A 17,197-nucleotide genomic window follows, 5' to 3' on the forward strand; every position below is an offset into this window, starting at 1 on the left:
CCACCATCAGCTTCTTCATGAAGAAGGCGCAACAGAGGATGTGCTTTCTGCAGCAGCTGAGGAAAGTCAAGCTGCCAGGCCAGATGATGGTGCAGTTCTTTTTCTTCTGGTTGCATGAATCATTGAGTCCATCCTCAGCTCTTCTGTCATGGTGTGGTACACCGGGGCCACTGCCAGGGACAGACACAGGCTGCAGCACATTGTGCACTCGGCTGAGAAGGTCTTTGGCTACAATCTCCCATCTCTAGGGCCTGTACATCTCGGGGGTGAGCAGGTCTGATTGCAGCTGATCCTTCTCATCCTGGGCAAGGACTATTTGAGCCTCTCCTCTGGGAGAAGGCTACAGTCTATTCAGACCAAAACCTCTGTCCATAAGAACAGTTTCTTCCCCTCTGCCACTGGACTCATGAACATTCTATAACACCTGTCACTTTAAACAACTGTCATGAACCTACTTGCACTGACAGCTTTTGCACTGTTGTTCTGCTCATACTGTATTTATTGTATTGCATATCAAAGTTTATTTTTTACTTTATTTTAATGCATGCCCCTATTTTATTTGTTCATAGTTCATATTATTATTATTTGTTTTATGTTGCATCATGATTTTGAAGCAAGTTCGTAGTTTTCACTGACATTGGCAATAAAACTTATTCTTATTCCGATTCTAATTGTGAATAATCGGAATTTTAAAAATATAACACTCAAATGTGATATATTGTGACCAAGTGCTGGATTTATCTCGCTCCATGTTTAGTTTTTTCCTAAAGCACTTCTTTTAGTTAGTATGTTGGGTCTTAGTGAGCCATGCTGTGCTCCCCGGTGGTGTCATGGCTGCTGCCTGTTAAGTGGGGACTGGAGGTGGATGTGGTGGATCATGATTTCAGCTGCTGTCAGAAAGACAAAGCACTGGTCCCACACACAGTCTATCAGGAGCTTTTACTGCACCACACATACTCCAATACTCCAGCTGAGTGCACCGCTGGGCTCTTCTCGTGCATATTTACTACTCACTACTACTAATTGTGGTCCACTTCAATAGCATCGCCTCCTCAGAAGACTCATAAGACTGAACCTTATGAACCTTTCAGTACTGGCCTAAAGTACTATCGTTTGGTTTAATGATGTATTAATCTGTACTGGAACACTGGCACAGAGAGGTTGCGACACTGAGGTTATTTTTAATCAGACAAGAAGGCATCCAAAGACGCTCTTTTACTGTGACTTAGACCAAATTCTGAACTACTTTTTGGACAATTAAAAAAACATAAATATCTCTATACCACATTGTGAGTACAGGTACGTGATCTGTCTTCTATTTGGCTGTAATTTTGAAGGTATGCACAATTAGAATATAGTAAAAAGCTACATGTTTCATTTACTTTTTGTGCAGTAGTTGAACCTCAGCCAAGCCAAAATGATTAAGCTACTATCTTTTATTGAATGGAGCAAGAATAAAGACATTAATTCAATTTTGCCCAACTGGGAGTGTCCATCTGTGAGGAGTTTAGCCTGTGTGAAGCTGACAGTGTCTAGACTCTTCCATGTCAGTCAGGCCTCCAGACGGCTTCTTTGATGGAAGTGCTCGGCTTAACTGGCTTTATTCAAAACTGAACAGAATTTAATCTTTTTATTTTCCTCTAACTTTGCACCTACTCTACAGACACACTAGATCGTTGAAACATGTTGTGACGCACATTTATTAGTCTACATTACAACTTTTTTAATACAGTTTCCTTCCAAATGATTCATATTAATTCATTTTTATTAACTTTTCATACATATTGGTGCACCGTCAGGACAACAGCTCAGCCACTGTTTTAACGCCATCTGGCTCTAAAATGTCTCCCAAAGAAGTAGCCCTCCACCTACACTCTCAGAATGTCCAACTTCCTACACCACTAGTCTTTTGCTTTTTATTTTACATCCAGGGTCCCACTGTTACAGCACAGTAAAAGATGAAAAGCTCTGTGGGAAGCATAGAGTTGCACTCAGTGTGTGTCTGTCAACTCTGTAGGATTCAAAAAATACCTGTTTTTAAAACCGCTACTTCTGGAAGAGTGCATTTTTATTCTGAAACACTTTGATTTTGACTAGGTGATTCTTTTTTTTCCTGCTGCACCTTCGTTACATCGTTGTACCTACAGCTGTAGAATACATTGTTACTGTAGAAAAGTGCATTTTGTGCTATAGTGTTGTGTTTACTGTATTTATAACAATAGATGTCAGAATAATACCATTTTTTTCCACATATTTTTAGGTGTTCAACAGAAAGTACTTTCCATCCCTGCACTGGTAGTTCTGTGTTCATGTTAAACTAATTCTCTGTAAACCTGTTACCAAAAACCCTGGGATAATGACGAAAATCATCGTGAAGATAGTGAAACTAAGCCCTTTATTATCTCGTCTACTTGTTGTCAGTGCCACTCGACTGTGTCTGTCTAACATTACACTGTATTTGTTCATAATCAGTATGACTCTGTGCCCTGCTCCCACAGTAGTTGAAGAGGTCATACTACACACTACGTTCAGTATCTCTGTGGGTGTTCTCTGGATGGCGGGATAAAAAAGGTCTATTACATGCCTGTCAGAACTGTGGCATAATGGGATTTGTCTCTCCTCTGGATTTGTTTAGTAATCGCTTCTGTCACAGTAGATGATCGCAGGGATTCAGTGGATGCAGCACAAACATTCACAGCAACATGGGTCATTCACTGGCAGCATTGCGTCTGACAGTAATTTAGTTTATCTCTGGTGCATGGACATAATAAACATTTACACAATGATTTAAGATTACAGGTAGTTTGTCACTGAATCTTTGACAAACTGTAATATAAATATAGAATATAGTTTCCCTTCTACATTTGTTTCCATCTGATCAAACAAAACATCAAACTGTAAATAAGGAGCCTAAATATTTATTTATTTTTATTTCAAATGCCCCTGTATTATTCCTGTGTTAGAGGCGCCATACAGTGGTGAGCACAGGTAGTAACAACCAGACCCTCCCTCTTTTATATTTGTTGCTGCCACCTCAAACTAATCACACAGTGATTTAACAAATGTTTATGTGAGATGTTCCTATTGCTACAGGCTGTCACATTAGTGCGACTCCAGTGGGCAACGAGGGTGAAGTACAATTGTTTCACCCACTACACTTAATGCATCAGTGCTTTGTGATGTGCATATATAACGTATATATGACATGAATATGTGCTCTGTGTGTTATATGTTTAAGGTACAGAATTACTGCTACTATTTATAATAATTCTACAGTATTCTGCTTGTGTTTATAAGCAGAGGCTGGAAAAATGAATGAAATGTGGATTTACATGTGGTGTGATTTCTGTTCATCAACAGTATTAATATAGTAACATTAATCCCTTTTGTGTCATTTTGCCACAGGGACGAGCGACCCATATGTGAAGTTCAAGCTCGGAGGAAAGGAAGTGTTCAGGAGTAAAACTATTCATAAAAACCTCAACCCTGTGTGGGACGAGAGAGTGAGTCTTCTGGTGGAGAGCCTGAGGGAGCCGCTCTATGTCAAGGTAACAGGAGGTCCTTGTTATTTAAGGTGATGTTTCTGCATGAAATAAAACATCTGTCTCTTATCTGTGCTGTCCAGGTGTTTGACTATGACTTTGGACTGCAGGATGACTTCATGGGGTCAGCTTATCTGCACCTGGAGTCACTGGAGCATCAAAGGTGATCAGGGAGTCCACCGCCTAAAGTCACGATAAATCCACTTATCACTCAGTACATGACAGGTGGAAAAATCATTTTTGGGGGTCAATATTTATCACGGGGACTTTTTCTTTGTACTAATTGGACGTTTTTTGTTCATTTTCACCATTATAATTAGATTTGAACTGTTAAAGGTTGAATTATGAACACAAACTAGACACAAACTAGACACAAATTAACTACTTAGCTGATGCATTCTGTCATTTGTTTATTGCAGCTGATATTTTTTATAACAATATTGCTCATTTAACTTGCTTTTTGGGGGATAATTCTGTTTTCTGGTGATTGTTTATCATCTATATTTACTTAACCAATATACTGCACTTCAAAATGTGTTACATTGTTACAGGTTTAGCAGACATTTTGGAAGTTTTAAGATGTCTTGATGTTTATTTCTTAACAAGCCTTGGTGTTGTATGGGGATGAAATATTGAGTAAGACTGCCCTCTAGTGTCTCTTTGTTAGAATCACCTCAAATGCAATTCAAATGACAAATGGTTAATAAAACTGAACATGATTTATTATAGCACACCCTGTCTAAGGCTGGACCATCAAACATGTGAGATTGGTGTAATATATTGTGTAGTTTTTGTGGGTTTTTTTGTCTGGTTTTCATGCTTGGTTCATTTTTATGATACAAAACTTTCTTTCACAAAGTTCACTATTACGTAAGGTCTGATTGTGACACTGAAACATCCATTCATCATGTTTTACTTTGATGTATTTACTTTGTATTTTTGCAGGACACTGGACGTGACGCTGGACCTAAAGGATCCACAGTATCCAGAACATAATCTTGGAAGTTTGGAGCTGGCGGTCACACTGTCGCCAAAGGAAGGCGACATGAGAGACGCTGTAAGGAAAAACCAACAGTTTTGAGCCGTTCATTTTTGTAAATCTACCTCCAAACAGACAAACGTGGCTCTGTTTTACCCAGAATCCCTAACATAAATTCAGTTGCAGAGGTGGGTAGTACTCATTTACTCAGTTAGATTGACTTTTTAGTAAGTTTTAAGCACACTTTTACTCCATCTTGGGTAAAATATTTGACAGTTTAACAGTATTCTTACGTGAGGAAAAGTTTTGGTTGCTCTTCCATTTGTGAGTAACTCTATAAGTGACAAAAAAATGTCAATATTAAATAATTTGAGCATTTGTGTTTCTTTCACAGCTCCTTCAGATGTGATTTAGTTTCTCTTTTTTGTTCTATCCTGTAAAAATACCAGAGTTTCTCCTCTTAATGTTTTGCCCTTCCAAATACATTAACTTCAAATTATAAATGTGATACTACACCCAGAAAATTACTCATAATTACTCTTACTTAAGTATTAGACTCTCCAGATATTTATTTTACTTCTCTGTGGTAGTAAATGCTGAAACATAACACATTTAAGTAATATGTTACCTTTTATTGTGCGATATGCAACGTATTAACATGTTTTATACGTTTTATATTTGTTTTTTGATGCTCTGAGTCCCCCCTGCCTTTGCTCCCTGCGCTAAGTCACTCCCCTTTCAGAGCACTAACACAACACAATCAGCATCCCACTAATGAAGCTACCGCACATCGCATCAGGTTTGAGAAGTTGTTGTATATGGTTGGTTTTGTATCATACTTTTGCACATTTATGGAGTTGTCATGTGGGAGCAGGGGCGACAGAGGCTTGTGGGCGGAGCATTGCACAGATTCTCGGCTGTACACTGACGGCAAGTGCGGTTCAGGGCTTGTCTGGGTCCCGCAAGACCTCGGGATAGTGCGGATCTGGGTGAGGCACAGTTACGAGGAAAGAATCCAGCGAGAAGTCTGTTTTTGTATATGCTTTATTGCGTGAACGCACTTAAAACACAGTTGCAGTTGTCATCTGCAAGTAAACTCTAAAAGTATATAGCATTAGTATAAATCTGGTGTAAGGGAGGTCGAGATGGGCACGGGAGAGATTGCTAGATTAGTCAAAGATGCATGGATGTGTCGTGTTTTTGACGAGGGAATAATGATACAACATGGTAGAAATCTCAAAAAAAATAAGTCAATTTTGCATAGTACTCTCGTTTTAAGTTTAATTTTGTCTACTCTACCCACCTCTGTTCAGTTGTGCGTCGGGTTCATCTAAAGTGTATCTAATTTATTTGGACAAACACAGACTGTATTTCTTCCTCTTTCACTTGCACTAGAAACTCTTCAACCCAGCAGATCCACATGCATAAACACAAGTGTAATTAATATGTTTGGTGGAAAAGTTCCATGTTCAAAGAGCACTAGATTCTTCTTCCTAATTACGTCGGCTGGTTCCTCTGTGGACATGCTCAGTGTTTGAGAGTTGCATTTATTTCTGTTCAATTATTTGTTTGGTTAATTGGACCCCTGCATGTTGATCCGGAACAAGGCAGTGTCATGGGGGAAATATTTTATTCCGTTTGATCTGATGTCTTAATTTTGCTGCTTATTTAGTACTGCGGTTCACAGAGTCCATGTTTGACAGAACAAATAAACTCTATTTAGGTTAAGCATCTTTTTTGATTTTGCTAACTGTGAGGAAAATGAGTACAAGGTTAGAATAGAGCAGGGAAGATGCGCTTTTCTGCCACCTGTTGATGAAATGTGGAACTGTTTACTCGGTTAATTTTTGTGATTACTGGATCATGCTCTTGTTTCTTTAAATTTAATTCAATCGTTTTAAAATGCATAAACATAAGCTCAAGATTGCATGATAACATTTACACAAAGCCTTCATAACGCTCATGTTTTGCATATTTTCCGAGTTTTGCTATACTTAACTTTGCATGACTGACAAGAGCGCTTCAAATTAACCCCTCCCACATTAAGTAGGCTTGTGCCCTCTAACCCCTGACCCTGCACTCTTGAGACACTAGGGGGTGCACTGTAACCACTTTGTCTCATTTACAGACCTTGCTTTTGAGAAGGAACTGGAAACGAACCAGTAAGGTAAACTAAACCAGCATGAAACCCCCCTAAAACTAGTAACTTGACTGCTCTGCATCCTCCTGTTCTGCACTCTGCACTGGTGTCTGGTCCCACTCATGGATGAAGTCTCCTTTGTCACTTTCATTTCCCCTCCATGTGGTTGCATTGTAAATTTCTCTCTCTGGTGATGACATTTTACAGCTGCAGTATAACACCGTGTATCATTCATCTTTGTCTGTAAAGCACAATTTCTTATAAAGCATTTACTAACTTGACAAAAGTTGGTTAATGCCTGGTAAACCTCCCTGTTTATATAAAAGCAGCGTGTAGCACCGTGTGTGAAACATTTTAGATTTAGATTGATTTTAATGTTGTTCTGTTCCAATCAGCCTTAGCAGATGTTTAAGCCTGACGTTACATCATGTTGCTGATTGTCTTATACGTCGTCTTTTATTTTTATTTTCATTTATTTTGTGCAGGTTTTGTGATTGTCTGGGCTGATCACTTAGAAAAGCACGAACTCGCATGTAATAAAGGATTGCCTATAAACTTTGCTCTTGCTTAAAGGTGCGCTATGCAACTTTTTCATGTGTAGGGGTCTGTTTGCTGCTTATCTCCATGGTGATGTTATTACTTTGCCTGAAATGTCCCACAGTATAGCATAAAACGTCTGCTTTAACTGACCAAAATCTTAACAAATGCATTATTAGATCTGATCTGTAACATGTCCTGGTAACATCACTTTCTCGTCTCCACGTAGATACATACTCTTAATGCCGTACTGTGGAACATTCTAATCAAAGCCATAACATAAGCAAGTGACGTACCCCCTACCACAAAAGTTCCACAGTGCACGTTTAAGCTGCTGTTGGGTTTGTACAGTGTATAAAGGAGTTCTTTTAGCATCAGCCTACAGTTGAAATGCACCAGGAGACTGCGCTCTACATTTAAAGCGCTCGCTCGGTTCTGACTGGGCAGACGTCCTGCTGTAGTGCGCTTCCCAAATCTGAGTCTTTGAAGCCTCCCTAACTGGGCCACCCCGCCTGTGACTCGGGAATTAGCTCAAACACTAACAAACTACTACTGTGTAAGCCCACCAAACGCTCTGCTCCTGCCTCCTGACTCATACATACACTCTACTTAGCTATTTTTAAACAACCACTTTTTAATGAAGCATCTGTTGAACAAGATGCTGCGAGTAATAATTATAAGCTCTCTCTTTGCTTTCTGTATCGGTTTATTTTAGCGCAGCCATTATTTTTGCCAAATCTCTCACAATGTTGACCCATCTTCAAGGCCACGTTACTTTAAAATTGAATCTTAGGATCTGTTATGAGACTTTGAGGCTCCAAAAATCTCACTGCATGATTGCTCTCCCGCTGTGCTTTGGCAGAAAGATGCACAATCGGAATCCAAATAGCCTATGTTTTTTTCTGCAAAACAAATATGGAGCTTCAAAACAAGGCAACAATTAGGACCAAGTATCAGAGGACACAAGAATGACCTCCTGATTAGCATACAGCGGGTTAGTGAGAGCGGAGGATATGGTAGTTTGTATAGGGGGAGTTGGCTGTATTGCATGAAGCTATTGTTTAATGTCTCCAGGATGGAAATTAAGATGCTCCGTCCTCCAGATCAAAGGCCTAGCGCTTGTGCGGCAGAGTTTGTTCAGAGTTTAATGAAATTCACCCGCAAAACAAAAGCTATGCTAATAAATTCTCTCCTAACGAGGAAGGAGGAGAGGGAAGGAGTGAGGAATCATGAGAGCAGGTTGTATCAGTTTGACAAATAAATACCCAGCTCTTTGTTTTAGAGAAAGATACTGACATGATTCAAAGGGAGGTTAAATAGGCCTGTAAGTGCCAACAAAGCTGTAGGGAAAAGCTGCACTTAAAATAGAAATATAATAATAATAATGTGGATTTGTAATAGTGTCATTGTGAAAGTGATTGAGCTGAATCAAAAGTATTTTTGTTGCAGTGTGCCATTAAATAATAATATATTTCATTTTGGCGTTTTGTTTAGAGATGTGAAAATTGTGAAAATATTGATTAAATGGAAATTGTTGTATTATTATTTTTTTTATATTGAGTAAATAAATACATCATTATTATTTTGTATTATTTATTTATTTATGTATTTATTTTATTTTTTTACTTTATTTTTTAATACAATAATTTCCATTTCATCAATATTTTCAGATGAGAAAATTGTGAAAATATTGATTAAATGGGAATTGTTCTTATTATTATTTTTTTATATTGACTAAATAAATACATAATTACTATTTTTATTTATTTATTTTTTTTTTTTTTTTTAATACAATAATTTCCATTTCATCATTTTTTTTTTATCATTTCCCCACCTCTAAAAAAGTAGTATTTCTTGATGATTTTGCAGTCCATTTAGTTACGGCTAAAATACCTTCTCTATATTGTCATCGAGATATTTTTTCCAATATGGCAAACCCTAAATGCAGCTGTGGTGAAGAACTCTCAAAGAAGAAACAAACACAAAAGTATTTTGCCTGTACGCAAAGTTTTGAGCTTGACCAAACTGTGCAACATGTTTATTTATGTGTTTTTATTAATAATTACTGTAAAAAAAAAAAAAGTCATGTTGATAATTTTGTCTGTTTCCACCTGTGTCTGTACCTTGTGTGTCTGTTTGAGGTGGGAGATATATTTTAAAATGGATAATAATACAATTGTTGTTCTAGAAATATGCAAAATTTTGTTCATTGTTTAAAGAAAAAGGGAGCTAATTAAAAATAAAATTAACAGAATTTATTATTTATTATGTTATTTCTGCCCTTCTGTGCTGAATATTATGGTTCGTTCATGTTTTACGCGACACTTGAACCTTAAATAAGACATTTACAGGCACATTTTAGCACATTCCTAATTCATTTTTGTCTATATCGCCCACCCCTATGTTTGTTTCATCATATATTACTGTTTGTGTATTGCTGGACTAACGCCTGTGTGTGTGTGTGTGTGTGTGTGCTGCAGTATCAGAGCATGCGTCTGTCAGATGTGCACAGAAAAGCCCAGCTATGGAGAGGCATCGTCAGCATCAGTTTAATCGAGGGTCGCGACCTCCAGCCCATGGACGCCAACGGCCTCAGCGACCCCTACGTCAAGTTCAGGATGGGCCACCAGAAATACAAAAGCAAGGTGGTTATTATCCAATAGGTTTACGTTCAGAATGTGATGTCATAATTTCAGACGGAGGGCAGATTTTGAAGAAATTTCCAAACCTATAATTCACAAAAGTCGAACCGTATCATTATTTGTTTGAGCTTGACGTATTTGAGTCATTTTAACAATAATGTCATGTTTGGATTTGAATATTGGCACCACTTTCTGGAGCTATTGTGAAAAAGCAGTTTCGTTTTTATGTATTTATGCTGATGGAGAATATGTTGAACTTTATACCACTTTTTTTTTTCATGTGGATAACCCCAGACACTCAGTAATTAGAGACATTTACCATAAAACAGGTCAACAAATCTGCAATGTGACAGTTAAACAGCAAATTCCACCTTATAATTGGTCATTTTTCAGATATAGTTTATATTTCTGCAATTACTGAGCTTGTCCACATGGAAAAAATAAATACAAATTGGTACAAAATTCAACGTCGTCTTTGTCAACAATGAATTTCCCATAGAGTTATATCCGTGGGTTTCCAAATGATGAAAAATAGAAACCGTTGCTGCATAAATCAACAATTTAACAAAATATTATATCTTTTGATTGGTGAAAAGTCCTCAAAATGGTGTCTATAAACAAGAACCTCAAACCTGTGCCCTCCATGTGAAACTATGATGTCATCAAATCAACACAACCTGTTAATCTGATGTATTTTGCAGCGCTGCTAAAGTCATAACCTGTCATTTCAGACGATGCCCAAAACTTTAAACCCACAGTGGAGGGAGCAGTTTGATTTCCACCTCTATCAGGAACAAGGCGGCTACGTGGATATAACGGTGTGGGATAAAGATGCAGGCAAAAAAGATGACTTCATGGGGAGGTAAAGTGTGTCAGACCTGTGTAAAGTCTGTGTTTATAATGTCACATGTTCTGCGTCTGTTATGTGATCCCTCAAGCAGAAACTATGATGTATTTACTTCACTTTCTCATCATGTTTGACCAGAAACCGTTTTACAGTCACATGTATCTATTTGTCACCAGTTCACTAAGCTTTTTACACCAGGAATCTCCCGTTAGATCTCCAGAAAATACTACAGTCAAGCAAATTTAACCCTGAATAAACTTTTGCTTATGATTTATTTATTTGATCTGAATTTAACCAGGGAAATGCCGTTGTTGTAGCTGTGAATCTCCTTTTACAGAGCAGTCCTGACCACAAACTACTCCTTTTGTGCGTGTCGAGGGCAGTGGTGGAATGTAATAAAGTAAAAGTAGGAAATATGTTGTATAATTTCTCAGAGTAAAAACCTTAAAAACATATGAAATCAATAGAGAAGTTGTCTTGAATCAAAAAGTCTAGTTTAATGAATCAATTGTGCAAAATTGTTAAAGAGCTGTTGTCCCTGATCATGTCGTCTCGCCCTCAGCCACAAATGAACATACAAACAGTGAATTTATACCATCAAAATAATCGTACCAGTTTTAATCTAGTCCCAGTGACTTCAGGCTGGACACATCGTCTTGTACGCTAACAAACGAGAGATATGTCCGTGCGTAACAACAGATAGTCTCACAAAAATTTGGTCAAAGAGACAGATAATATTACATATCAATACACGTACGGATTTAGGAATTATGTCAAACAGATAAATGACAATACATATGAATACAAGTAAAGATTTAGGCCAAAGAACGCGGTAACAGTACAATACTTAAGTACACATTACAGCTATCTGTATTTTACTTAAATACATTTTAAAGTCGATTCTTTTTACTTTTCACTACCTTTAAGAGCAGATATCTGTACTTTCTACTCCACTACATTTTTTTGTAGTATTTTAGTAGTAGTTTTCATTATTGTTTGAGACCTGAAAAAAAAACAAAAAAAAAAAACAAAACAAAACAAATAAAAACAGCTAAAAAAGGATTGATTCAATTGTTTCTTTCGAGCAAAATTCAGCACAATTATTTATCAAAATCATTACATTTGAAGCTTTATAAGACCTCAAAACACGCGCAAAATACTTTTACTGCTTACTCTTAAAGTACATTTTCAAACAGCTACTTGTTACTTTTACTTGAGTGTTGTTTTTTTATGTTTTTTTTTTGTTGTTGTTTTTTGCTTCAGTGTCTGTATTTATACTTAAGTAACAAAATTGAGTACTTCTTCCTCTGCTGGTCTAGGATGTGCACAACAAAGTATTTCTGCTACTGACACATCACTTGTTTACTTTTATTTGTTTAAACTGTCCTTTTTTGACTTTCCAGGTGTACTATTGACCTTTCTGTCCTGAGTAAAGAACACACACATAAGTTAGAGCTCCCCCTGGAGGAAGGTGAAGGTGCGTTGGTGCTGCTGGTCACACTCACAGCTTCAGCCGCTGTCTCCATCTCTGACCTGTCCATCAACGTGCTGGACGACCCCCATGAGCGGCACCAGATCCTGCAGAGATATGTAAGCTCCATTTTAGACCATAGACTATGCACTTTGGGGAGCGGCAAAGGAATAAAACCCACTGAAAACTGTCAAGTATTACTATGTTTTCACTTTGTCGGGTTAGTATTATTTAAAAAGTGATGGTAATAATTGTGTCAGAGATGATCAGGTCATATCATTATACTCCTGTTGTACTGCATTTGCTATTTTAAGATTTTTTATCAATAATAATTTAAATACTACATGTTTTAAATTGGTGCACGCAGTATCCACTCCAAATAAACTGTAGTAAACTTGAATAAGATCAGTAAGAGATCATTTACGTGCAGAGTAGGTTAGATGAAGACTTGTTTGAGGCAGAGGAGTTTGGAAAGCTTTCATGCTGTGCCCTGTTTGTTTGTATTGCTGTGATTATCAGCCACAGTATTGTGCAGTATTTGCATCAGCAGCCTGCAGTGTGTTGCACATCTATGATTAATGCATGTGGACTTTCTCAGGTGCTAAATGTCCTGACTTGTGACTTGAGTTTAGTCGTGGAGAGAACGTTATACAAGAGACACAAAGAATCCCCTGGCCCTTCTCTCCTCTGTGTTTATAGTCATAATATTCTTCAAACAGTTTTTATAAGCACTGTCTACTTTTTATCACACTCATTTAAGGATATTGTAATGTTATTTGATAGCTTTTTACACATGAACTAAGCAATGAACAAAAAGTAACTATTAAGAACAGTAAATTTGATGATTCTATGATTATTTTACTCATGAAAACCATTTCAAACCCTTTGCACCCGTACCCCATCCTAATGTCATCTGCATATGGTCAAACAGAACCCCACACTGCAGAAACTAGTCTTCATCAGAAGGGGGAGCTCTAGGACTGACACAGACGTGCTTCAATAATCGACAGAAGAGGAGCTCTATGGTGTGTGTGTGTGTCTATACACAAGTGTGCATGTGTGCGCACCAGTGTATGTGTGTAATAGAGGCCGAGAGGTAAGGGGTGAGGGTTGAAGCAGGAAGGGAAGGCGTGTAAAATGAAAAGAAAAAGCTATTTCACCTCTCTCACAACTCGCACAGACCCCGTTTTTCTGCTCGGCTAAAGGCAAGACATTTTCCTTTCCTTCGACTACCTCCACAGCCCATTTCTGTGCCACTCTTCTGGACGCCGGGCTCTTTGTCTGTCAACACTGTGGCCCTCGTTGAGCGCGATAGACTTTAGAGGGAGGTGGGGGTTGCAGATGAAGGGGCAAAGCAAGGGTATAATTTGAATGCTTTCTACAGATTAAAATAGTACATTTGCCCACAGTCAGGTGAAGAATTTATTAAAGATGAACCTTTATAGAGCACTGATAACTCCAAGTGGCTCTTTTAGAACATAATAGTGTGAGAGTTCTAAGCAAATAAGCACATTTGACTGATACAAGCCATCACTTAAAAGTCAGCTGTGCAACTAACCTTTATACAAAGAAACCACTTCTGTGCTTGACAGCCAATAACACTTCCTCTTGTAGCACTTTCATAAAATTAGGATGAAAAGAGTAGCACTAAAATGACGGCTGTGACGTCACTAGTAAAAAAAATCTGAATCATTATCAATTTCAGCTGGTAAGCCAGTCCCAGTTTAGGTAGGAGAAGTTTTTCAGGTCCTGCTCAATATTTTGTGCAAAGGGGTTACTCAGGTGATAGTCAGAAACAGAACATTTTTCTTTAAAATCATGTAACTAATAATATTATCGGTTTAGTCCCAGGTCCACAATTTTGCCTGGTGAAGTAAAACTAATTATCCCATTGCACATGATTATTTAAATGAGTCAAATATATAAATATAATATATTTCTCAAATATGTTACTACAGCTCATTCAATATGTTCCCACTTGGATCAATCTGAATGAACACATAAATGTTTGTTACTATTATTTTTTCTTTTAGTTCCTCTTGCAGCAGGAGGCCATAGTGTCCAGTCCACTCACTTGGCGACGGTCTTGGATCTATTAGCGCCCAGTGTAACCTTTCTTTCATCACTAATTACTGCTCCTCTGAAGTAGTGGGGGCCAGAGGAACACGGCAAAGGGAGATTTATGCATTATGATGGCCAAAGAGCACACACACTAATGCCTCTTAATGGACCTGAGGTGGTCCTAAGACGTGAACATGAGCGGAGGAGGACATAGTGACCTCTGCTGGAGCGGTGGCACTTCATCGCCCACACGCCTCTGCTTACTCTGCATTGTTCTAGTCTAGTGTAAAACCATGAACACACCCACGACCACTACTTATACAGGAAGTAGGACGAAGCAGAAGAAAGAAACTCTTGACACTTGATCTCATGGTTTGAACGTGAATTAGCAGAAGTTTATATTTGGTTGTTAGAGGCGTTCGGTTAAATGTTCTGATCTGATTGGTCGTCGTGCAGATCCCATGTGTTTGTCTCTGTGTGTCCGAGCGTGATGTTTTTTTCTGTGCTGATGAAAGGTGACACGATGCAAAAATGACAGCTAGTCATGAGCCCGTGGCAGAGCTGATTCATTTGTGCGTTTGCGTGTGCGTGTGTGTGCGTGCGTGTGTGTGCGTGTGTGTGGCATGTGACAGAGAGGCAGACGTCACACTGACAGAACGTCAATCACACGCCGGACGGGGGAGGATTTTGTGAACACCAAGTCCGTCTTCTCCTCCTCTCTTCTCTCGTTCTCTCATCAGCTCTTCACTCGTTCCTTTCATGTGCTCCAGTCTTTACCTTTGCACGGGGCCCGCTGGTTGCTTGAGGGAACGGATGATTGGTCTCCTACTTCTTCTCTACCTCTATCTTCTCAATCCTCCGCTTTCTGTGATTCTGATAGGGACTTTGTTAAACTCGTGGAGGATGGGTCTTGCTAATCGTGGGTTGAGGCTGAACATTAAACGCCCCCTTAGGGAGACTATAGTATATATAAATGTGTATGTATGATAGGATATGAAAGAAAGGTACGGGTAGAGGAAGGGTTTGCACAAAGATTCATTTTAAACGTGTGAATTCAGTATATTTTTCCATTGGTATTGTTTAGAGCAGGTGTGTCAAAATGGTCGCTCTCAAAGGGTGAGATGTAACTATAAGATAAATGTAACCTTGTAAAATAAATGCAACTACTTTTTCTATATTTATTACTCATGTCACAAATATTGCATATGGAAAAATATGAAAAAATATCTGTGTAACTGCGTATCTCCTGATAAACTGATATTTTAAGACAGTCATGCCTTTTAATTTACATTGTCGCGGGCCACATAGCATGACCTGGCGGGCCACGTTTTGCCCATGGGCCTTAAGTTTGACACATGTGGTTTAGAGAAATCGTTTGTGTCTCATTCCTGTTTATTGCCACCATTTTGTGCAATTTTCAACATTCGAATGATAGAATATTTTGTTGTTTTGTTAATTCCTATGGCAACGGTACTACTTTTTCATCACACTGAAACCCTTATCCTCCTGAGACCCGAGCTCTTGCAGGACTTTATTTGCAAAAAACTATTAAGTGTCTGAACACAACAACATTTTTCCTGAGTGTAAAAACAAAATGAGAAACAACAGGCGCAGGAAGACATATGCCTTTAAATAAAAAAAAATAATAAAAAATTAAATTAAATTAAATTAAATTAAATTAAATTAAATTAAATTAAATTAAATTAAATTAAATTAAATTAAATTAAATTAAATTAATATTCTAAATTCTTAAAATATTCAAAATTAAACATGTTCTTGTATGCTGTTCTTCTAAAAAATTGCATTGTGGCGTAGACAACCCAAAATGTGTTGTCCACATATGAGGACGCCAGGTCTCAGGAGGTTAAAGAGGTAAGAACTGTTGTAAATAATAAAGATCTTCAGAATAAAGATGTTAAAACCAGGATTATCTTAAACATTTGTCAGTATTTGTCGTCACTGAAGTACCACTATAACCACATGCCCTTTTCAAACTAAACTGAAACCAACACCAGCGCCATATCAGATCAGTTTGGAACAGTCAAACCTCTTTCAGCAAAGTTTAAATTTAACATGGCTGTAAGCTGTAGTCCTCCTTGTTTTATAGAGAGCAGGCAACGCTTTTATCTCTTGGCCTTTCGCTGACTCTCTGACGCCGCTGAATCTACAGAAAAGATCACACTTGTACCTCTCTCTTTGCATTTTCTCATTTCTCTCTCTCTCCCACTCCCTCCCTCTCTATCTCTCTCCCTCTCTCCGTCTCTCCTTCTCTCTCTCCCTCCCTTCTCATCTGCTTTAGAAGGCTTTTGGACAATGATATCGCTGGAAACAGGCAAGACTCTGACAGAGTTAGTAATAATGAATTAAGTCTGTAGCCCGGCCCTGACTCTCAAATTTAAATTATAATTACTCCTGTGGGGATGGAGGGGCTATTGCCAAAAAATACAGAAATATACTGAAGAGAAGTGGTTTTTAAACACATGCACACTTCAGCTACTTAATTTCAATGTTTATACCAGAGCGTTTTTATTCTATGCAGCTCATTTTTCAGATCAAATCTAAGAAGCAGCTCTATTGCTTCAGATACGATAAAGATCCTTGGTTATTTCTGCTTATTTAATTAGCGTGATTGTTAATTAGTCATTTAAATTCCCTATACATGTCATATTGAGCCCACCACACAATAGCATATAAAGTGTGTTAGCATCTAGAAACATATCCCACAGTTATCTAAGAACAATCAGCATCCTTCAGGCAACTTATAATCACAAAAATGCAAATTATAATTAGCATTTTCACTTAAAAGAGTCATACCTGTGCATATGTATTGTTTGTGTTATATTCCATGACAATAATAAGCTTATAATTCAAATTCCAGATGCACAAACTTGTAAGAAATCGATTTTTGTGGTTAAAAAATAAACAAATAAATCAAAAAATCCGCCCACACCTAGCACTTTGAGTAAAGATATGCAATG

General features: G+C 37.9%; 1 protein-coding gene across 7 annotated transcripts in view; it reads left to right on the forward strand.

The window, feature by feature from the left end:
* Positions 1 to 17,197, forward strand: part of mctp1a (multiple C2 domains, transmembrane 1a) — a 108,389-nt gene that overhangs the window by 42,699 nt on the left and 48,493 nt on the right. For 5 of the 7 annotated variants that reach the window (XM_055224447.1, XM_055224449.1, XM_033972787.2 and 2 more), the window contains exons 3-9: positions 3,406 to 3,548; positions 3,626 to 3,705; positions 4,488 to 4,599; positions 6,650 to 6,688; positions 9,679 to 9,843; positions 10,572 to 10,702; positions 12,091 to 12,277. In XM_055224447.1, coding sequence (XP_055080422.1) covers positions 3,406 to 3,548; positions 3,626 to 3,705; positions 4,488 to 4,599; positions 6,650 to 6,688; positions 9,679 to 9,843; positions 10,572 to 10,702; positions 12,091 to 12,277 — 857 coding nt within the window. The remainder of the gene's footprint in view (positions 1 to 3,405; positions 3,549 to 3,625; positions 3,706 to 4,487; positions 4,600 to 6,649; positions 6,689 to 9,678; positions 9,844 to 10,571; positions 10,703 to 12,090; positions 12,278 to 17,197) is intronic. The other 2 variants (XM_055224448.1, XM_055224450.1) reach the window with 1 other exon arrangement.

This window comes from Periophthalmus magnuspinnatus, chromosome 9 (genome assembly GCF_009829125.3).
Source record: "Periophthalmus magnuspinnatus isolate fPerMag1 chromosome 9, fPerMag1.2.pri, whole genome shotgun sequence".
NCBI classification, from domain to species: domain Eukaryota; kingdom Metazoa; phylum Chordata; class Actinopteri; order Gobiiformes; family Gobiidae; genus Periophthalmus; species Periophthalmus magnuspinnatus.